We start from the raw sequence: 23,915 nt of genomic DNA, 5'->3' as shown, positions 1-23,915 counted from the left end.
ATTCACTTATCTCCTGATAAGAACCAATTGCTTCTTCTACCATGGGAATGATGAAGCACAGTAAGAAGCCTTGTTTCATCATTTGGTATGTTGAATATTAGCAGAGTTTCCAGCACATCTGCTCTTCATACGTTCCTTGGTTACCCAACCAGGGAACAGGTTTTTGTCACTAGTTGCAGATACTGGCTTGTGGTGGGAAGCAGAAATAAGCATCTTCCAGAGCAACAACCTCATTCTTTTAGTTCTCACATCAGTGGAGTTTTGTGGGTTGGTATCCAGTGGGGCAGTTCAAGGTTTCCGTATTTACTTGTCATTAAATTACTCATTTTGCTTATGCTGTAATTCTTTCGCTCTCTCTTTTTCTTCGCTAACCTTTCAAGTCCTCTTGTTACTAGCTAAGTAAGACACATTCTTTCTTACAGCCTTTAGTTGCTCATAGATATGGAAATGTTCTGAATTTATTTCACTAGCTTTGTTTGAGACATGGTAATGCATTGACAGAAGTGGTGTATTGAATACTGAAATTACGATTTTACTCAAATCAAATGAAATGAAGACAAAACCTCATGTAATTCTTCTGAGATCCTGTTCTCATTGAAATCTCTGTCAAAATCCCATTTGCTTTTAGAATTGTGAGGCTGAAGCTGATTTCTGCCTGTATTTATGCAGTATACATTAAAGTCACCCAGCCTGAATCCCATCTTCAGTGAGGGGCAGTGGGGGGCCACCACCAATGGCAATTCTACCTCTGAAATCAGTCTGGTTTGCATTTTGGATCACCCTGCTCACACCCAGGAGGCCTCCAGCATCTTTCCAGTCTGCCCAGCTCAACAGACTCTTGGTGCTCCCTTCTGGCTCCAGTTTGTGGTTCCAATAACAGAGTTAGCATTCCATTTTTATTACAGAGCAAAAGTAACTGTATGGATTTACAGACAATTTTAGACTGTTTTAGACATAGGGAAAAACATTCCAAACAGTATTTAACAGAAAATGTTTAAAGGCATTTTATTTATGACATGTGGTTGTTTGAATGGAAACACAGTGCTTGGAAAATAATGAAAACATAGGGAAAATGAAGAAAAAATCTTGACCTGATTATTCAGACAAACTGATCGTAATGGTCAGCCAAGGTGAATACTGTCAGTTTATCATTTGTCAGTCGAGGCTTACTTTAGGACAAGGAAGTGCTTTGTCACATAGACAAGTTTTACTCCAGTAAGAAGTCCTTTCTCAGGGCTGATGATGCATAGAAAATGGAAAAAGATTCAGCAAAGCTGGTTTATAAAATAATCACAAAAAGAGCAGTGTAATCCTTTCTGTCATCTAATTTATTTTATTACTACGACTATGAGGACTGCAAAGAGTTACAAAGTGAGAGTTAAAAAGTTGCAAAGTGTCTAAAAGGAAAGTCACTTCCAGGTGTGCTGAGGCTGAAGGAGATTGTAATTAATTTGTTGTCATTATCCTTAAAGTAGGCGTGAAATCATAGAATGTTTTTAGAGGCTTAGCTTTGGATCCAGAGTAACAATTTGCTTATTCTGTTCTAGTGTCCCTAAAACAGTTACGAAGTTCAGTCTGCATATAATCTTTTCTTATCATTATATTCATTGTCCTATTTTTTAGAATTCAGGTTTTTACCTCCCCATGTTTTAAAGCAACACAAGTCAAGAAATCAATTTTCTTTTCTTAGCTTGGAAGACCTATCCATTTGCAGAATCCTGGGATGAGACAAGAGCCTGATTTGTCAGACTGCTCCCAAGTGATCCTAAATGTGCCACCAGCCCCTTCAGCTTGGTTGGAAGTTGAATGTGATGCCATAGTGAAGGAATCCAGTGTCCTGGTTTCAGCTCTGCCCCTCTGAGGACAGCAAGAAGCTGTCACTAGCTCTCTAATTCCATTAGTCGGCAATTTGCATGTGAAGTAAATTACTGTACATGGGGCCATGGAATGTAATATACCATTGAGGCCTGACTTTTCATAAATAGCCATTAACCATGGGCTAGATCCCCATAAATGCCAAGATTGAATTAGATAGTCTTCTATGCTGGATGAGAGACTTTATCTGCTTCAGTTTTTGAAAAGTCATTTGAGGCAACAAGAACCTGAATTGAAGAAAAGTGGCAGCTTCCATTTGCTATTATAGGAGCTGTTGCTTCTTCAGCATTTTTCAGAATTAGGTCAGGAACTGTCTGAGCTTAAGCAACCAAAATTAGTGAGTGTCTTATCAATATTGGAGCCTGTAACCAATTATACTGTTCCTTATCTGTAAAATTATGTTCGATTTGTGTTATTAGTCTGGGTAACATTTATAGGGGGAAAAAAAAGAAAAAGAGAGCACAAGCAGAAAATTATATTGATGTGTGAAGTATAGGTCTGTTATTCTTTCCATGGAAGGTATTGTCTAATGACTTCCTGACGCATGGTGCGTATCCACTGCTGCCAGTCCATAAGCAATTAATGGATGAGAAAATGTGCAGCCCAGACAAGCTGGGAGCTGTGGCTGGTTTTCTCTTGGAAATCAGCCCTGCCATCAGACTGGGGGCAGAGAGGAGGAAACCAGAACCCAACTAAAAGGAAACAAAAGTGTTTGTCACGCCTGGAGGTTCATGCTTTGTATGTGACACAGATCTCAGCCGTTCTCTTATTTGTTAGAAAGGAGAGCGCTTCTTTCCTTCCCAAGGGTGCTGAAGTTCAGGTTTTTAATGTTCGAGTCACTTGACTGTTAAGATGGAAAGTGCTGCAGAAATAGCTACCAAGTTCTAGGCAGTGTAATCTAAGTATAATACACTTATGGGCAGGGACAGATGAATGCACATAACGTTTTGTGCTGTCCTCAGCCATCATTTTCTTGTATTGCTATTTTTTCCATCCCAGGTAATTTCAAACCAAGGAAAGAAACCGATTAACTCAGTTTTATTAATCAGAGATGAAGTCTCTGCTAATAGAAGCTAGAGCTTCTTGTGATACTGTTTGAAAACACAGGAATGTCAAAAGTTCAGTGCTGGACAAACTTTCCTGTAAAAATGCTCTCCTGACGCCATTTTCTGTGATGCGAGGTCTTCATTTCCAATGTAACACCTACTCATCGAGATGGAAGCTGATTGTGCTTTAAATTGCTGTGTGCTACCTATACAAGCTTTAATGCACTCAGGAAGGGAAAAGGAGCCACAGAGCTCCAAGAGAACTCACCGTGGTGTTCGGTGGTCAAATGAAGATCATCCAACCAGAGCTGCTCCAATGTTAGTACCAGTGATCATGTAACCAATGGCAAATGGTTAAACAGCTGGCAGCTAGCCCTGTCTATGCAAGAAGTTGTCAGCTGGCTCAGCCTGCTGTTCAGTGGGCTTCTGCCTGCTGTAAAACTGTTCTTCTGATGTCTCTGAGGATGCTATAATAAAGTAGGATCTAAGGAACACCCTCTATCACAAATTTTGACTCTGTGTGTGCTTCAGTTCAGCACTCTAAACTGCTAAGAGGAATACAGTGGTTTTTGTTTTTAATTTTCAGTTTGAATGCATCTTTGTAGCTAAAATGTGATAAAGAATGGGCCTATGTGGTGTAACATCTTTGATACCCTGGAAAATGGGCTAGAGTACACTTGTAGGAAATTTGCAGCTATACTGACGGGAACACAGCTGGAGGCTGTTTCTCTAATGAGCTGGAGGAATTGACCAACACAAACTTCATAAAATTTTACTAAGGCAAGTGCAAAGCCCCTGTGTTAGTAGGACCTGGAATCCCAGGGAACAGCAAATTGAAGGTGAGTCAGCAGAGTGCCCTTGCAGTGTTGAAAGCTGTATTAGTGAGAGGGAAATGTTTGTTCCCTCTGATTGGCACTCAAGAGTTTGCATCTGGAGCACTGTCTTTATTTTGGGAGCCCCTTACTACAGGATTGATGAATATCTTTTTAGGGGTCCTTGGGATGAGGGTGGTTGGGGTATGGAAGGCCCAAATGTAAAGATAGGCTGGAAGAGCTTGTTCAGCCTGGGGAGAAGGGGGCTAAGGAAGAATTAAGTTGTAGTCTTCTACTAGGTAAAGGAGTGTTACAGGAAAGATGGAGCCAGATTCTTCTCTTAAGTGCAGAAGGAAGAAATACTGCAGCAAGGGAAATTCCACAGGGACATAATGAAGAAATCCTCACAGTGGGGAATGGTGGAGTACTGTAACAGCTTACCTAGAGGACTGGAAACATTGTCCTTGGAGGTTTTCAGCATTCGGCTGGGCAAAGCCCTTGACCACTTGATCAAACTTTTAGGTTGTCTCTTCCTTGAATGAGAGGTCAGACTAGGTGAGCTTCACAAGTAGCTCCAACTTATTTTTTTCTATGATTCTACAAATATACAGAAGCTGATGGTTGATCACCTCCAAGGATGAGGTGACAGTGTGACCTGGTGCGTTTCTACTCCCTCGGCAGGTTATTGATATATAAGATTACTGGTATATTGTTATTTACTAACATGGGGTTTGTTATTCATATGATCAGTGCAGATTATTTCTAATATGTGAGAGTGCTCACATGGGCACCAGTTTACAGGCTCACTGGCACAGAGGTTATTTGTTTATCTTTTCTGTCCACATCTCATGATCTGTTTTAATTTTCCTTTAAATTTACTGTTTCCCTTGCAAGAGAAAGAGAGGGGGCGCACAGTTGGTAGGTAAGAAAGGCTCTAGAATGCAGAAACAGACAATGCTGAAGTAAAAGTACCACAAAGTGGCCCACAGTCTTCCTCTGAGTTTAGGTATAGAATTGACTACATGGAACTTCTTTTCTCTAGCTGTTACCTGCCAGTCACTTGCTGAGTTTTTGTGTAAACTGTTACATTTTTAATCCAAGTATGCTCTTGCCTAGGTCGCTGCAGCAGTGCTTTGAGGATATGTAGTTTGTGGAAGAAGTTGCCTCTTCACCCAGCAGTCCCCAGTGACCTCCAGAGTGCTCATTCTCATGGTAGGTAACCAGCACTGAGCAATATTCTGTCTGTGCTTTGTTTCGGGGAGGCACAATAAAGAGTCAAGAACTGTTAAGTGCATAATGGACCCTAGGCTGGTTTTTCAGTTAAACACATGATTCTTGAAATTTTCGTATTGTGTCACAAATGTCAAAGGACATCAAACCAGCATGCTTTTTTTACAGAAAACATTCTTTTAAGACATCCCATTTTAAAAAAGTGCTTTAAGTTTTTGTTCTATAATCCATTGCCTATGAAAGAAACTTGTGTTAGTTTACTACTCATATTAAATGCAAAGTGAAGGAAGGCCTAATTCTGCATGTCTTGTACATGTAGGTCTTTACACAGGTCTAAGCCTATCTTACCCCTTCCTGTCAGTGTAAATAAAGTTCATTGGATTATGAACTGCTGCTTTCCATATTTAGTTTGACTACCAGGGTGAGTAGAAACATTTTAGCTGATGTGATGGACTACAGATCAAAGCTTTAAATCTATTGCTTTTTGTTTTAAACTAACATCAAACATCTCTGATGTGATGTCATAGAATACAGCTCTATGAACAGCAAGAGCAATGTTTGGTTTTTTTTTTCTATAGGCTGAAACAACTACAGTTGTCTCTAACCAAACTATTCACTTTTTTAAAACACGTTGTAATAGGGCCTTTGGGACATGGATCTGCTCATGACTGCAAATGTTAAATTCCCATGGTGTGGTATCAATAAGATGTACAACTACTTACGTCTTAATATGTTACTTCTGTGTACTTTGAAATGCATGTATCCTGCCTTTCCCAGAGAGCAGGCTGCCAAGGACCTTGATAGTGATCTTGCAGATAGTGTGCCTGCACTCTGCTTGTTCCTTTATGGGGGTGTATGCTCCTGTTTTTTTCATAATCAGAGGTCGACCAGTTTGATTTCAGTACAAAACATGGAGGATGATGGACAGATGTGTCATTTCATGTCATGGATTGTTCCATTTCAGAACTAGTTTAAGGGTCTTTCACTTCCGTACTGTGCCAAATATTTATTCATTGTCCAACAATATCCTGTGGCAAGAGATTACTGTGCTTTCCTCCCCCTGTGCTGATTTCAACCACGTGGTTAACACAGATCTGATCCAGGCCACACAAACCATTGAATCAGCTCAGCTGATGAAGCAGAAAACTCCAACATGAGACAGGAACCTTCATAATAACATTTGTTTTAAAAGGCTTCCTAATGTGAGACTACACTCCTAAAACCACAAGCTCTTTTGGAAAGTCTATTAAACTTGTGCTTCTCAGTCACAGAGCTGTTGAAAGTGCCAGCATGGTGTGTGTTTCTGTTTCCCAGTCTAGTGGAAATGGCCCATGAAGCGTTATATAAACACAGTGGGGGCAAGCACATCAGCTTAGTTGCCTGATTTTTCAGCTGGGGTTAGTAGTCAGCAGCTTCTGTTGCACTGATTGCTTTTGTCTGGCTCTTGAATGCATACATCCCTTTGGTACTGATGACTTGTAAAAATCCAGAGTGGTCCTTAAAATACACCAAGAACAGTTATAGGGAGCTCAGACATCTTAAAATCACAGATCCAAAGGGACCGAGTTGATTCCTTACTCAAGTTCTACGCTGTGTTTTGAAGAACAGATTTGTTTTGTAAATCTCTGCTTTCTGAAGAGTATGCCCCTATTTTTGTTCTATGTTGACCAAAACAACAAATTTGGTGCATCTCTGTGTATCAGTCTCTTCCATGTTTTGTTTTAGGTTTTCAGTACAGTTTTTTGTGCCTCCTCTAATCAGCTGCAAGCAGGGACCTCTGCCAGTCTTATTGAGGGACAAAGGGATGAACCTTAAAAAAGACAATAAATAGAAAGTATGACTCTATAACTAAATCCTGGAAATTAGTGGTGCTTCTGACTTAACCTCAGGGTTACAAATCAGCCCTGCCTGTGTATTTTTCTGAAATAGGTCTCTGTTTTCTCAGTGCGCTCATCCATTTTCTTTTTCTAAACGAGACTTTCGAACAAATTCCTGGCTGGTGTCTTCTGGAGCCAACTAGGTATTTCCTAGTCAATAATTACTTCATTGTTCTTTTAAAGAACCTTGTCTCTTCCTCATTTCTTTTTTTATCCTCTCCCACCTACCTCCTTTTGCTCTCACTCTGCATACTTAGGCAGAATAGTACAGAACAGATGCATTGAGATATTAGTGAGAATTCGTGAAGATAATGCACACCACACCTTATCTACCCTCATTCCCTAATTAACTAGAATCTAACTGGTGATCTTATGGGTTGTTTGTTTTTAAAACCTTGTCACTCTCATCCCGGGGCCTGGTGTAGGCACACTTGCCATCAGCAGTTATCCTTTAGGGCCCCACCAGGCCTCTAACCCATGGTCTGCTGAGGACCATCTGCTCTTTTCATGTGCTTTTCTACTGATACCAAAACAATTTCCATCTGACTGCCCTGTGCTTTGCACAAATAAAAACCTTTCAGGCTGCTGCTTCTAAAGTAGATTTACCTTCAATCACCATTTATTAAATCTCTGTCCATTAAAAACCATAGCTTGCAGAAGCTGTGTGCATTAAGCCTGATTATAGAGTCAGTAGAGAAGAGGGAGGGGGCCAGCAGTTGCTCGTGGTGTATTGCCTTGTTTTTCTGCTTGGCTGGCTTCTGGTAACACTTGTGACACGGTGGATATTGGAACAGGAGTCTCATCATTTGACTTTGATTTGGTTCTGTGCATTTGTCTCACCTTATATTTAAGCTGTAACTTAAGAGTTGTTGGCTTCAGGAAAAAACCTGCTCAGACTACATGTCTGAAATCAGGGTTTTCTTTGATGCTGGCGTACTAGTTCCGTTATGGAGGGGATTAAGAAAGGAAAGCTCACAGGTTCCTTACGGAGGATGAGTGGCTCCTTCAAACGCACTTCATTTAAAGGCTCAGCATCTGGATCACAGAGGGTAAGTCTGCAATTACCCAAATAGTACAGCCACAGGGAAACAGCTAGAGGCACTGTTTGGCCCTCTTGCTTTTAACAGCTGGTACTGTTATAAATGAAAACTATTCCTTTTGTGCTTGTTTATGTCTCCGAGGTATCAGTCATGTTCATTGCACTGGTTCTAACAGTGAATCTTATCCGTGTTACAGGAGTCCTTTCACAAGTTCCTGTCTTAAGGATCTTTGGGTTAAATGTCAGTGTACAGGGCTAGCCTGTAGTTATTCCTGTCCATACTCAAAGACACATTTTGATGCCTATTGATAGTGTTCGTCACCAATATAGATGCAGTAAATGTGAAGACTGGTGGGATGTATACCAGATTTTGATGTGATTCACTGAACTACAGATGACAGATTCTATGGGAAATACAGTCTGTGATTAGAGTATTTGTGGTGTAGGTTATGAATGAAAAAGCAAGGCATGAGAATGAAGACATGAGTGATTGCTTTATAATGTATGAGCTCACTGTTGTTATCATAAGCTTGCATGTAGTAAATGAATAGTAAGAATTCGTTTTTTAACTGTTTTCAAGCTGTTAAGGGAATTTATGTACGTATTTTGTCCATAGATTGATAGATTCTTTTACAAAAAATACAGACTTAACTTCAGCTCAGGATTACTTAAATTCCAGCTCAACTGGCCTTTTTCAAACTGATTTTATTCAAATAATGAGAAATAGTTTTTGTCTACTCTTCAGACCTCTGCAACCCTTTTACTTCTAATTTCTGGTGATTGTCATCACTGTTATGGTCAGATTCTAACTAAAGGGGTGAAAGGAAGTTTCAAGGAATATATAAACTGAAGAAAAATGTCACAACGGCAACTAAGTATGCATTAAAATGTTTCCTTCTTTAAGAAGATTGTTCTATACATTGTGCAATATTGGTCGTAGTCATCTGTGATTGCAAGAGAGAATATGTCTAGGTTTGAGGGACTGCTTCAGCAGAGACTGATGGTCATGGACCATCACCAGGGGAATTCCAAGCATCATCTTAGTATAAAGTGATTTACAGTGATGGTTTTTAGGTACTGACTGTGGACCCTGGCCCTTTTCTCTGCTAGAGATTGTCAGGCTGCGTGTAATACCTGTATTACAGGCCCAATTACACTGAGTGCTAGATGAAAAAAAAGAACGCTTCAGCTGTAATTTCCTTGGCACGAGGGCCAAGGCTAAACATTTGGAATCAAAACAGAAGGTGTTTGCGGTGGGTTCAGTTTTTCCTCCTCTGATGGTTGTAAAGCAAAGTGGCAAAATGAAATGCCAGCTAATACTTGGGTAACTTTGCCCATTACTTGCACAGTTGTTTCCTGGGTACCTCGTGACAAACCAGGCTGTCCTCCAAGAATCTTGCATTTCATGAACAACTGTGTTTTGCTTGCTTTGTCACTCAGATGACTTCCAGCTTCATAGGCTGGTAGTATTAACTTTATTTATTGAATAATACAAAGAAATAATGATAAAGGAAGTTGAAAAGGATTTCCCCTTCAAAATGTCCCCAAGCCTGCTTTGATACTGCAAAACATACGGCATTTTACTTCTTGAATGGAATAAAGTCAGAGTAAAATGCCCAGGCAAAAATGGCTTAATTTTGTCCCACTAATCCCATAAGACTAGTTAAGTGAAGGTAGAAGGAGCACAGTGCAGATTTTATTTTCCTTGACTTCTTACTATAAGAAAATGTTGTCTTTCAAAAGCTGAAAATTCCTTTCATGGCTTGCTTGTTTTAGTCTTCGTAATCCTTTTGGTGTTTATTTGCTTTAATGTTCATTTCAGTAACAGAAACTTTACCTTTCATGAAAATAGTTATTAGAGTTGATTAGAAAACTAGATTTTTGTGCTTGTGTAATAGGCTGGGAGTGTTACTTCTGCCACAAATTATGTGGGTTGGCTCTCTGAGGTCAGTAGCACGCTGTCATCATCCAGGCAGGTGAAGTGCTCGTCTCTGGAAGTCAGGACTTCTCAAGGCAGGAAACTGGGCATTCTTGTGCTTGAGAGTGTTTCGTATTGACTGGTAATTTTTGCTAATGATACAGCTGAAAACAGGAATTGAAACTGGTCTTGAATGTGTGTCCCTTGTAGGGGTGTAGTGTTTCGGGATATGTCTGGAAAACCTATGCAGGAAACGGTTAAAGCCATGTGATGTAGCCAAGCATTGAGGTTTATAATGAAAATTTCACCTACTACTCTAATCTTTTTCCCTTTTGCCACTCTCACTCTTGCTTTTTCCTGAGGAATGTGTAACAGTGTGTGGTCCTGGCCCGTGATTTTAACTTCCAGTTTTTACTGCAGTAATGCTGGATACCAAGACTACTTAAAATGTGTCCTGCTCAGCTCTTTACTCTGCTTAGTTTTCCTGTGTAGTCCCCTGATTTTGACAGCAGTGCTGTAGAGGAAGATAAAATTTTATTTCCTGAGCAGTTTTACAAAACCACCTGTTGCTACTTGCTGTGCAATTAAAGGTGTAGTTCTTTCCCTCAACAGAGAGTGCTCTAAATGAAATGTGAGACCCAGGATGTCCTAGTGTGTCTGTGTTTTGGTTTTGTGTCTTGTAAACATCTCTGTTTATTAACAAAAGAAGCAACTTATCTGGATGCACATCACTGGTCTGTCGTTCCTGCTAATGGGAATTACTTCAAATTATTTTTCTAGTACTAAACAATGCTTTCATCTCTGCTTGCTGTCTCCATTGACTTGATCTAAATGTCTTTAAAATGTACCTACTATGACTCATTTTCTGTTCCTCTGAAGAGAAAATCATTTTATTGGAACAGCTCTACTCTGCATTTATTTCTCTTTGCCGATAATTCTTCCATGCTTGTAAATTCTCTGCGATTATCTGTATAAGAGTATATTCAGTACAAGCCTTCCAGATGCTCAGATTTAAGCTTTTATACAGCTGCTAATGTATTTTATTACTGTCTCCTTCCTGGCTATCAAATGTGATACAAGAAATTACAGTAATGCCTTACAAAAAATTTAGACTATTTTATCTAAATGTAGTAGACAACTTCAAAAATCCCAACAGCACTACTATAGAAAGTATAATGGATCTCTGTAATTTTTTTAAGGTAATACAGTATTACCCAGTGGTTTATTGGAAAAACTTCCATGGATTACAAAGGAGAAAAGATTATTAGACCTTCAGACTAAGGCAAATAACTTATCCTATGTTTTGTAAGTGACCAGACAAACCAGTGGTGAGTACATTCTCTTAGATCAGAGAGAATGTAGCTTCTAGGCAGAAAACCAATTTTGTCTTCTCTTTAAGTCACTGCTTTGATCTGTCTTACCATTTGTTAATGAAGCTTGAAAATTGGTATGAAATCCCTTAAGTGAGTTGCAGTTGTTAATCTTAAATTGTATGTTTTGTGTGCTTTCTTATCATAATACTAAACTTCAAATAGGAAAAAGAAAGACTAACAAGACTAATTCACTTTCTGCTTCTAAACTATTTGTCAAGCAGCTGTGATTTCCTTCAAATTGCATACCTTTTGATGTTTTAGGTTTATGATGGTCATAGGTATGTTTGGAAGTTTTCTGCAACTGGTTAATATTGCAGTTATGGTTAAATAGTTCTTTTGGTAGCAGTGAAATAGTTTTCATACTCATTCCTTTTGAGAGTTTCAAATTTTTCCCCCCAAATTTCTGCTGTGATTAAGACATGTGCCAGTATTTTAGTCAATGTCTCAGTGGCTCAGAAGATAAAAGTGCTGTGTTTTTTACATTTTGGGGAGTCAGTTGAGTGATATGAGAAAATAACTTGGACGTAATAAAATTCATTTCTGAGTACATCAGAGCAGGTTCTATATCTTCTTTAGTGCTCTAAAAAAATAACAGGGCAATAATTAAACTGTTATAACAGGTAGACTTTCATGGCTATAAAAGGAAATAGAAGCAGACTATTTCATGTCTGAAGAACAGGCCAGCAGGTTATCAGTTGCCCCATCTCAAATGAACAAAGACTGTACTTAGCAGCCTGTGCTCTGGTACATGCTCGCAAAGTGAGACACAGCAACACAGCCTGTGCTCCTCTGTGTAATGGCAGAAGGGAGTGTCAGATTGGAATAATCTCTATCAGAGTAGCTGTGTTTTTAAGAGAAACTGAAATACATTGTATTTGGGTATAACTTCATCCAGTTTTGAGAGATCTTTTCTACAGAGAGCATTCTGCAGCCTCTGTCACTTCCCTGCCCTGCTGAATCAAGGCAAGGGAAGTGAATCAATCACTGAACCATCAAGGCGCTTTAGTGTTGATTGGGTATCACACTGTCCTTCAACAGCCTGGATAAGAGCATTGTGAAGAATGTCTAATAGAGTATGTGTTAGACAGCACCAGCTGATCTGAATAGGAATTGGAAATAAATCCTTTAATGCCCTAAGCAGGGTGCACAATTGGCCAAGTGAGTTTTGTTTTGCTGTGACATACCATCCAAAGGAAGAATATCGGTATAGGAGAGGATTTGTCCAATTTGAAATGTAGAACCAAAAGGTTACCTCTGTGGCACGTCCATGACCTTTTTCTTGACATTCTGTTTCTTCTCAAGACAGACAGTGTTAAGGTATGGCTTTTAGGAATCTCTCTGTTGTCAGGAATTGTTCCTAAGGACCCAAGTCGCTATTCTGCAGGAATGACTCATCAAGCATAGTCAGGCACATGGCATTGCAGTAAACCCTGTCCCTACAAGTCAGTGCATTGCAGGCATCCAACAGAAGAAGATGGTGTGTGCATAGAGTGTGTAATATCTGATCCGTAATATGAAAGAAAGGCTACCATAAAGGCATGGAAGCTTGCTGCTCAAGATAGGATAGAAGGATGGAAGCAGTGATAAAACCTCTTGCACTATGTAGCTGTTAAAGTCACATGTACCTCTACCCAAAGTGCTGTCTCTGTATGACTGCTATGTCATGATGGCTTGCAGCAAGGTGAACGTCATGAGTTTTGTGGGAGCTTTTTTAGTTTAAGCCCAAATGTTTGTCAACTTCTTAAAACTGATGGTAGCTGTTACTTGCAAGGCACATCTCATAGAACATCTGTATGTCTGGGCAAATACTGCATAACCCCCGGAGTTTACAGCTAGTGCAGCCTGTCCCCCAGCTGGATACATGCGTGACATGACATGAGTCCTGTACAGAAGGCATGGACTGAATGTCAGAGTCAACTTGTGAGTTATGGAATAATGGTTTTTACTTTTCAACAATTTGCTGCTGTTCTGTTCAACAGTTTATATTCACTTCTGGCAACTGTGGGACTTGCATGCATCTGTGTCTTTTGCAAATGTGCTTTGCTGCCTGTTTCCCAACATGAATTCCACCTAGTCTCACACAGAAAAACCTGCCATAGGTGCTTGGTTCATGCTGACCCTCTTGCTAGTTCTTGCTTACAGCATCTCTCCAGTGACAGACAGACTCAAACAAGCCTTATGCAGCTCTGAGTCAAGAAAAATGGGAGCAGAAAGCCTTGAGCAGTTTTCTCTTTGAGTGTCATTTTGTTGAAGGAATCTGTCAAGGGTGGATACTTATTACAAACTGAAACAAATGCTCATGAATGCTGAAAATCTCTCTGACTTTCAAACACAGAGAACAACAAGTGAATATTAGAGTGCTTCTGAGGTGGATCATTTTACAGTAGCAGGACATGCAGAATGTGACTGTAAGAGGCCTAGGAAACACAAATGTGAATAAACAAAGGAAGAAACAATTTTTCTGGAAAGTGATATTAATTCGTGTCTCATGTAGCAATAGTAGGTTAGTTGATCTTGCAGTGAAGGATATGGATTGGGGTACTCACTGCTTGCCAGACCTAAGTTTGAAGAATCAGCCACTGCCTTAGTGAACAGGACCTGTCTGGTGGTTTTCGATTTCAGACTCTACATTAGTAGAATCTTCTACGAATGGTTGAGATTCTTTTAATTTAGTCCTTAAAATGAGATGAAAAACATACGTGGCAGAGTAAAGGAAGACTCAGAAAGCATTGAAAAAGAGACGTTTCATGGGCGATGTGGTGGATTGGATCAGCAGTTGAACTTCACTGTTTTGTTGCTACGTGGTGAAATTGGGCAACTTCATTTTCCTTTGTTTCTTTTATGTGTCTTGTCCACAGAAACAGTTTTCTGTTGTATGTGGGTCCCAATCTCTAGTGCAACTTCTATGATCTACATTAATGGAAAAGTTAGAAAAGCTATAGCTGGTTAAAACTGATCTAATGTTCCTCTGATCATATCCCCTACCCCCCCCCTGCTTCAAGCCTCTTTTTAAATAAAAAGTAAGCCGTGAGATAACCTGCATAAAGGCTTACATTTGGACCCCAGTTTTACCTCCTAGTATGTGTGTTATTTTTTGTGTTGTCAGTACTTTTGTCTGCCCTGTGCTTTTGCCAGCCGTTAGCAGGCAAATTATCAATATTCAGCAGCAAAAGTGTCATTTTAGGGTTAGCCACTTAATCCAGTTTGGAGATGGGAGGAGTCCTGTAGACAGGCATTAGCAGGGTGGAATCAGAAAGCCAGTTTGTCTTGTAAAGTGTCCTGAAGCTGAAAGGAAATAGCAAAATTTGAATGTACTTATCTGTGAGGAGAGGAAAAGGACTGGAAGGCCTTACATAACCAACAGCTGGTTCATCAGCAGATGAAAAGGAGGGTGAAGAGGATTAAAGACAGGTAGCAGGGGCTGTGAAAGGCGACTGTATATGCCAGATTGCCCAGGCTGGAGGCAGGGGCAGCAGTACTGGGGAGGCAACAGCTGAAGCAGATGAGCTAGCCCAGGCAGAACATGGGCAGTGAGAAAAGGGAGCCTCTGAAGGACTTGAGCAAATGTGGGGAGAGTGACAGGGCAGTGGCTGCTGAGCAGATACTGTGAGAATTGCAGGGGAGAGTGGGAGAGCAGTGACTCAGACCACCTCAGACTAAAGAGCTGCTTCCTCACCATCTAGGCTGTGCTAGAAAACCACCACACGTTCAGTCTGGAACATCAATATAACGTCAGATGAGTAAAAAACCAGATAACCCTGATGAATAATTGTGACATAATTAGAGAAGAGTCTTGCATTTAACAAAATGAGGAGACAGCAGGTGTAGAGAATGTAGATTTTGGTTTTTTTCTGTAACTATGACAACTGATTTCCTTAGTACAGCTGGTAGTATCTTATCCAAAACTCAAGAAACTGATTAGAAGCTTATTTTTCATGATAATCTCATAGTCTTTAATGGATAATGCTGGCCTTTTCTGCCAGTAATTTTACTTTTTTGGAGGAGTGTGATGCTTTTCGTGATTTTAATAGCCTTCCATCAACATGTGATCCAACAGGAGTTTCTCTGGAGTGTGCAGATGCACTTATGAAGTGTATCCAACAATTAAAGCAATTGTTCTTCCAAAAACCTGGCTCACCTGACAGGGGTTTATGGTTCATTATTATGCTCGCAGTGTTGGTTTTGTTTCATTAAAATTCTGTTAAACTCCTAAACGTTCCTCATTAAGGCTCTATCAACTAGATCACGTTAGAAGTTTTAAACTGGATTCATTCCCAGGACTGAAGATAGAAAATTGCATGGCCTTGAACTTTCTGTAAGACAACATTCAATATCACTAGGAGAATATCATGGTTCTTTTGATGTAAATAGGAAGCTATAAAAGCAATTTTTTGCAGTCATAATAAAAATTAACTAATCAACTGATTACACTGAGTGTGTCCTCTAAGCATAAATGGCTTAGATTTTGAGGATGAAGTTGAATGTATTTCACCATGTCATCATTAGCACCTGCTTTCTTTATCTCTTTGTGAAGATGTGCTGTAAAACAGTATCGGCTAGTATGATGTCCTCATGGAAATGACATGAAAAGGCAGCCTTGTTCTATAAAGATTAATCTCTAATAATAGCACAGTAAAAGATGTAACAGCTGGTATGGATTAATATTCCTTATCATCTACTTTCATGTGATTAATAGCTGAATGGCTTAAGCTCCTACCAGTGGAAAGCAAGCAGTGGTTACTATGTTTTACTAAATGTACTGTCTGTAATTTTTTTTAACAGAATAGACATTTAAATGTTTTTCATTTTTTATTTCTGGTGGTTTTAGTTGACTTTAACTTCCCTCCTTCCAATTTTCCTCTCACAAGTCATGTATTACAAATTGTCTTTCACAAAAAAGGGAGCAATGTTCAGGGGTTCATCCTCTGTTGTTTCTAGTATCCAAGACCATTCCTAAAACCATCATCCTAGTACAATACAATCATTAATTTCTATGTTGGTTTCTTAATGTATTTTACAGAGATTGACAGGTGAAGATGTGATGTTCACATTAAGCAATACATATCTTTGTTCTACATCATTGGTGGTGATTTTTATGTTGTATTTTTGCAAATGTAAAATCTTTGTCAGTTTGGAACTGAAGAGTAAAGAGTAAATTCCAAAGTTTTTTAAAAGATTTATTCTGCATGTGATTAGCTGGATCAGTGCTCAGAGCCCAGGGTTTGCTGTTTTGAAATTACCTCTTAAGCACTTAATAATTTACCTAGGTTTTACTGAAGTTTGAGTCCCCTAAATATTTTCAATTATAGATGTGAATTTGCTCATGAAACTGAAGATTGCAAATACAGGTGGGAATCAGGTGTACTGCTCATGACTTGACAAGTTTTTTTTGTTTAGTGTCTAATAAATTCAGAGGTCAGGTGTGAGGCTGTGCTGGGTCAGACCAGAAATCTGTGCTGCGCAGAGCTGGAACAGCACTGTCAAGAGAGTGCTGTAGAACAGGTAAAGATGTAGTTCCTCTCCCTCAGAGTTTACTCCTAGACAGAAATACTTCAGATAGGGACTGCGTGGACCAGAGGTAATATTGGGGGGGTTTAGGTGAAATTACATTGTTGCCTTTTAGTCAGCACAGCATCCTTCACCAAGGTGTTCTACGGCTTAGCTGCAAGTTGTATGGAAGTGTGCAAGTCACACTCATTGACCTCATTAGTTTTGTAAAATAGTTTTTTATGTTTTAAGATTTTTTTAGCCTGATATTTAATATCCCAAGTTGAGAACCTTTTGATTTTGCTATTGAATTTTGTACATGCTTTTGTATTTAGTTCTGATTTCACTTCACAATCCCGTTGAGCTGTCCTTACAAAATCCCGATTATTCTCATTCCCAGAAGCAGATTAGACTTTTTTTTGTTTGTATTTGTCAGGCTTAGGTTTGAACAGAGCAGTAGAAAGGTGAAAAGTCAGTGTGTTTTCCTAAATCACTAGCTCTGAGCATTGAAACACTGACATGAGATGACCTGACATGCCTTACCTAACACTAGTAAGTCTGGTTGTTTAGTGATGTCTTTCATCCTAGAGAATCCCAAACCGTTGTATCAGCCTTCTGTCTTCAGCGTAGTTCATTTACCAGAGAAATGCCTCCACCTTCTCAGAAGGATCTTGACATCAAGTAACACTAATTTTTATTCTGTTTTAATGATAGCTCTCCTGGTAGCTAGTGCTGCATGTAGATCTTCTCCCAGCCTTTTGGTTTACCAGAAAGGGGAGGATCCTTATAGGACCCAGGGACAGCCAGGCTCTGTACCACATTGATCTCATCTAAAAGCGTTTTTTGGTTTTGGTTTCCCACCCCAGGCACACAACCGCAATGATTACCCCCATGGCCCAGAATGCCTGATCTCTGCTGCTCAGCCTCTCTGTTGTTCTTGCCTCTTCTTACCTGCTTGACTGCTGAGGGGTGTGAGCAGCTGAGGCAGATTCTGTGGATATTAGCCTTGAGTGTCTATGGATCCTGATCCATTTGGGCCTTTGGAAATACGGAGGCCTCCTCAGAGCCCTCCCAAGGAGCAGAGCCTGGGAGTGGCTGTGTTCCAGGAGCTCAGGATTGCTGTTGAATTTGTGTATTTCATTCAGGAAATAGCAGAAGGGAAATAACTGGCTTTTTGGAAATGGCTAGCCCAGTCATTTGTCATTAGTGTCCCACTCCAGTCCATGGCCTAGTTAATTTTAATCATTACTTCCCTCTCCCATAATAAATCCTATGGTATTAACATTTTGCTGTTCATAAAGCTTTAGTAGTTGGAATAAATAAACCCACTAATGCAATCTCTGATCTTTCTGACATTCACCTGTGTCACTCAGTAGAATTTCTAAGTGTTTTTCATTTAAATTTCACAAATTCAGATGTTCTGAAGTTATTTTTTTCAAGTACTAAGGGAGAGCCTTGTTGCCTTTATTTTCTATGACAACATATTAGGAAGAAGGCACAAGGGCACTTGAATTTACTTGAAACTACTTGCATTTAAGCTGTTAGTGCCATTTTCCATCCTCTCTGGCCTCTAGCTGCTGAGGAGGTTTGTGTTAGGCCCTTTGGGATACTAGCCTTGGGAGGATGTCTTTGAGACACCAGAAATCTGAACTGGTGCCAGCTGTGTGGGTTCAGGCACTTGACTTAAGCATTTAGAAATTCTTTTGTTAGAAAATAATGTGAACTGGTCCCCACAAAGCCCTGTTAATCTTATGGGTCTAATTGATTAGCAAACACTGCCTGAATCAAGAACTAGAGCAAATCATCTCGCTGTCACCTTGATTTTTTTTTTCTGAAAGGAAACAGAAGCTATGAAATTTTCATGGAATGAAGATGTGGGGGGTGGTATTTAACTTGCTCAAATTGCTTTGATTTTTAAATAACTGTCATGTTTATAAGGTAAAATATTCTACTAATATTAAATATTCAGTAGTTTATACATATTAATATGACTCTCATTACTGCTCTTCAAAGTGCTGAAATGAGTAAGTGCTTTTGTTTTCTGTGCACAGGCACACAAAACAAATGCATTTTACTGTTTAGCTAGAATACTAGTTACTTTAAAGCAGATTTGAGTAATTTAGAATGAAAATATACTAGTAAAACATTTCTGTGCCAACCTGTATTACGGCTGCAGAAATGCTAGATAAAACATGAGTTGAAAAGGACATGAAAAATGGGCTGCAAACCTATTTAATTCCTGTACACAAAATAAGGAAGCTGTGTTCAAGTTGCCTTCTGGAGCAATATACAGAGAAACAGATGCAGCTTGAATGAGTGTTTGCAGTTGAAGCTTTCAGGGATCAGAATTACCTAACCCCAGTTCCAGGAGTATTGACAGGCCCTTGGTTAATGTATTCTAATCATTCAAAAGGAGAGGTAATTTCCAGGCTTTCTGGCAAAGTTACACAACATTCAAAGCTAATTTCTTAGAACTGTTGTGTGGGCTTAACCTTAAGTGGTATTTAAAATCCACATTATATTTTGGTGTTGGCTATATGCAGCAGGTATGAGTCCTTTTCCCCAACTGCAGTGCTTTTACATTGCTATTTTAATTTTGCTACACTGGTATCTGTAGCAGGATTGTTTCAGTTTTACTGAAACTATACTTATTTATACAGTTATTAACCAGAATTATCATTAGAGCATTATTCAGATAACTGCTGTGTGGAATACCCATTATTTCCTTAAGCCTCCACTGGATAAATGGCCTGACGAGCTTGGGAAAAATGTAGGCACACTTTTGTGAGGCTTTTGTAATTACCAGCAAAAACCAGTGACCTTTCCCCCATGCTGATGGAATCCATTACTCAGTTACACAGCACAGAAGTTAGCAGCTCTCCTGCTATGTTCAATTAGAAGCTGACACAGGTTAATGTCCAATATATCCCCTAGATGGATGATGAGATTGGGAAAAAACACAGCAGCCACTTGGATTTTCTGCATTGGGCTTCAGAGCTTTTTGGGTTCAACATACTGTGTTGCTCTGGAAGGGCTGCAGTACCAAGCTCTTCCTCCCATGGTGTCACCAGGGGTAGGGACAGGGACCAGCTCAGCCTGCTAAGGAATGTGTGTTACCCTACAGTGTTTATGCTCCAGGCTTCATCCAGGGCTGAGGAATGGCTCCAAACCTTCCTGTCTCCCACAGCAGCAGTCAAGTGGACAGACAGAGGCTTCCCAGCCACCTCTGACAGTGCTCAAACATTGCCATTCTGGCATATTCCCGATATAGGGGGTAAGCACATGCCTATAACAGGCATGTAATGGAGCACAGGGACTGTCCAACCAGCTTCACTGGGTTTGTCCGTCAGGCCAATATTTAGTACCCTGCCTGAATAAGTATGTGAGCCCCTGGTTTGTTCCTGCAAATTGTACTGGGAAAAGTGATCAATACCAAGAGAACTCTCTACCACATCATGTTTATCAGTGTATGGAAAGGCAGGATTTAGCTGCCAGTACAGCCTTTGCTGGTGTGTTTGCAGGCTTATGCAAGGTAACAGTAGGTCAGAAAAAGAAAGTGTCATCTTCCTTAAAGGCTTTCCTGGCCTTCATCACATTAATGATTTAGGATTCTTTCAACAGCCAGATGCACTTGGATTAATCAGCCACTAGATAGAGCTGTGCTATATAGAAAGGACCTCACTTTGCAGTATTACATTAAAATTTGGTATTCCCTAGTACTGAGACAAAAAAAAAGGATCAGTTGTTGCACAGGACAGATACCAGCTGTGACAGGAAGCATTGTTTCTCCAAAATGCAGTGAAATTCCCCCTCCATCCCTAATTATATAATAAGATCCTGGATCTTTTCTAAGTGTACCTTATCATAAGACTTCAGTGAATAGTCCAATTTAATTCCTATACATTAATTATTAAATAAGGCATATCTTTAAATTACCACAGCAATTAATTTTTAATCAAGCAGTCATCATAGAGCTGTTTTATCATGATTGTGGACAGGAACCTTGAAAGCAAAGTTTGTATTACCTTTTTGATTTTTCATTTCCCATATTCCTCTTCTCCCTTCCTCCCTTCTCCAGTGCTGAGAAATGCTCACATATTGATCAACGGGTCATAAACATGAGAAAAAGGAATTACCTGTAATATTACCTGATAAAACTCAGAACAAGATTGCTTTATTTAATACTTTATGTGTTTTTATTCTAATTTATGTCATTTATACTGCTAAGCTTCTAGAATGTGTTTATTATAAAAGATCATTAGCAAAACAACTGAGGATAGGTTTAGTCTTTTGACTGTGTTTAAGGTGTTGTTCACCAAGTTTGTATTGAACTGGTACTAAACTACACTGTGAGCTTGAGGCTGCAGAATACAGTATAATTCATACTTAAAGATTTGCAAAAGTTGTATGGAAGTTGAAAATGTGTGGGTTTGACAGCTTCTGCTGGGAGTAAGTAGTGCTGTAAGAACAGGATAAAAACAACCTACCTTCAGCATAAACTACCAATGGCAGGTACAGGCGTAGCAGGGACATGGTACAGGTTATTCCATGTGTATTCTGGCAGTGGGCTTCAGCCATGAACAGAAAGGAATATCTCTGGGTGTTTCTTAGTGGCATGTTCCGTCCTTGGCCCTCGTTGGAACAGTTCCAAAGTGCAGGACTTGAGGCCAGTTCAGTGGGTGAATGTCTTGCAGCCACAAGGCCATAACAATGAAACAGTTTTCTAGCAAATTCATACATTTAATTTTTGTATTTTCACTTTTTCATATTCTGTCATTGAATTAAGCAAAGAGTCCTTAATATACACTTTATCAAACACCAGCAAAATTTTTAATAGCCAGTGTTATGAGTGTGTATTTGATTCCGTTTTGTTCTCAATTCTTGCCAGTAAAATGGCACTCAGCCTGCTGGTTGAGTGGATTTGTGATTCTTTCCAAGGATCAGCTGTGGATTAGTGGAATGCAGCTGGTGTGTTTCTCACACCAAGTAGTTTGGGCACTTTTTTTTTATTTTTAATGCCCTTCTGGAAATAAATCCTGCCTCTTTGCCTTTTCTAGGGATTTCATCTTGTTCAGTAGTAAACTTCTTTTATCAAACTGTATGTTAATGAGACTGAGCAAACAGGCATTGCCCAAATGACTCTTTACCAAAAGGTGAATTTAAGGAGATGTTCTTTGTTTAGTTTAACAAGGGAAATTCTTGTTAAAGGAGTCTAACTCAGTAGTGAGTGAAGCTGCTAGTCTAAAATGCCTATGATCTTCAGCAGCAGTAATCTGTTAGAGACACTAAAGGAAACCTAATGCCTACTTTAATAGGGGATGGTGATTGCTCCATGAATGTAAAAGCAGCACATCAGCCGTTTCTGCAGTAGTTGTCATCAGATTTCTCTGTTCTCTGAAGGACTAACATGAGTATGTAGATACAAAAATGCTGCTAGCAAGGATTTTCTTGCTATTTTCTAAGTCTGTGAGAGACTTTTCTCTCACGCAGAAGAGGTAGCAGGGAATGTAAACAACCAAGCCACCTGCAACCTTGAAAAATCTTGTTTATGGTATAGTAGAAAAGTATTTTGACAATGGATGTTTTAGGATTTTGGCCAATCACCCCCAAGGGGTGGCTGATCCTTTGTCCAATTAGACTATGAAGAAAAAAGTCTATAAAAGCATTTGTAAAATAATTAAATAAATCAATCTTGCTGCACAATTCCTGCCTGCTGGATCTTCTCTCCCCCTCCTCCTCCTCCCTATGGCTGCGGGACACAGTGATATACCCTAAGGCCTAGGCCTGCGGTAATATTTGGTGCTGCCCGACGTGATCTGCACTCTCTGACGTGTCCTGCTGTTGCGAGCCAAGCCGAATTTCTCTAGAGGTACGCTGTTCCCCTTCCCTCCCGGGACCGGGAGGTCCGACAGGACTGAGAAATGGCGAACAGCGGCTCACAAACCGATGCTGTGGTACTGGTCTGGAAAGGTGTGTTTAGTATAATGCACATCTCCATTCCTGAAAACTCAGTTTGGGAATTATTAGACTGGGCTACCTTAAAAGGGATTTCCATGGACAGAGATAATACTGCCCTGGACTTTGCCTTATGGCAGGAACTTGGCTGTGCTGTCCAACACAAGCTCCCGACTGGGGGGCCAGCAGCGTTAGAATTACACAAAACCTGGGGTTCGTTATTTATTCTGCTGACAGACCTTGACTGTGATAGCAGGGCTGGATCGCCTATTTTGGTGATGAGTGACGGAGGAGTGTCCGGGGCAAATGATGGTGGATTTGGAAAAACCTCCCCAGCTCCACAGGCAGAGCCTGCGCCACCTCACCCTGCACAATCGCAGGACTCCGCGGCCCCCAGGGACCCCGCGCCGCCAGAGGCGGGGGTGTCAGGGCAGCAGGAGGGCGCACAGCCTGCCTTACCTAAGCTCAGCTCGGTGGCAGCCACGGCTTATCCAGGGCCACAAATCAGCGGCTTAGCAAACTGGACCCCCAGAGCGGCTCCTAGCCCGGTTGCGTATGCACCTGCATCTAACTTCTTAGCTGGCGTCGGGCCGGGCATGCCTGCCCCTAGACTGCCTGGCTGTGGTCCGCTGCCCTCCTTGGCGCTGGATTGTTCTGCGCAGTTGCAGAACTGAGCCATCGACCTTTTAATACAGCATCTGCCTTTGCTGACAGAGTTACCGAACATATCCCGAAGGTTGGAGGACCTGTTCAGCTTGCTACTGGTGCGGATGCCAGAGCCACCCTGCTGTGCGGGGCGCGCCGAGCCAGCACCGCCCACGCCGCCCGTGGGAGCCGCGGCTCCAAACCAGGAAGCGGCGCGGCCAGAGGCGAACTCGGAAGCAGCGCTGCCATGGGAAAACCCGGAAGCGGCGGTGGCTGCGGAGCGGCAGCCGGGGAGCATGAAGCAGGAGCAGAGACGAGCGCGGCGCCGAGGGCGGCTGTTGCCCCAGAGACAGCGGCAGCAGCTCCAGTACCGGCTCGGTCGGAACTGGCCGAGAGGGCACCCTGTAAAGAAGCTGCTGTCCAAACTGCAGCGCAGGCAACTGCAGTCTGTGCTGTCTGTTCTTCCTCTAGCGAACTTAGCCAAAGTGCCCCTCTCCGTCCATCTCTGTTCGTTCCCAGCACCTCAGAGTTGCCTTTGCCTGATGACTCATCGTCAGGCAGTGAGGCAGATGAGGTTCTGGCCCCAGGTCGTCAGGCGGCTGTAGCTGCGCGGTGAAGAAAAAGGCTGCGCCGGTCTCGGCCCTGGACCTTTCAGGAC

At 40.9% G+C, this 23,915-nt stretch overlaps 1 protein-coding gene across 10 annotated transcripts in view; it reads left to right on the top strand.

Annotated features, from left to right (window-relative positions):
- The window catches only part of TRPM1 (transient receptor potential cation channel subfamily M member 1), a 91,458-nt gene that overhangs the window by 6,127 nt on the left and 61,416 nt on the right, over positions 1 to 23,915 (top strand). For 4 of the 10 annotated variants that reach the window (XM_048317651.1, XM_048317648.1, XM_048317649.1 and 1 more), the window contains exon 1: positions 7,563 to 7,889. In XM_048317651.1, the coding sequence (XP_048173608.1) occupies positions 7,788 to 7,889 (102 nt within the window). In that variant the 5' untranslated portion in view covers positions 7,563 to 7,787. Of the gene's footprint in view, positions 1 to 4,849; positions 4,946 to 7,562; positions 7,890 to 23,915 lie in introns of those variants that run through there. The other 6 variants (XM_048317654.1, XM_048317652.1, XM_048317653.1 and 3 more) reach the window with 2 other exon arrangements.

Source organism: Corvus hawaiiensis, chromosome 13, assembly GCF_020740725.1.
Source record: "Corvus hawaiiensis isolate bCorHaw1 chromosome 13, bCorHaw1.pri.cur, whole genome shotgun sequence".
Classification (NCBI taxonomy): Eukaryota; Metazoa; Chordata; class Aves; order Passeriformes; family Corvidae; genus Corvus; species Corvus hawaiiensis.
Note: the sequence above shows the minus strand (reverse complement) of the source record. Positions and strands in the feature narration are given on the sequence as shown.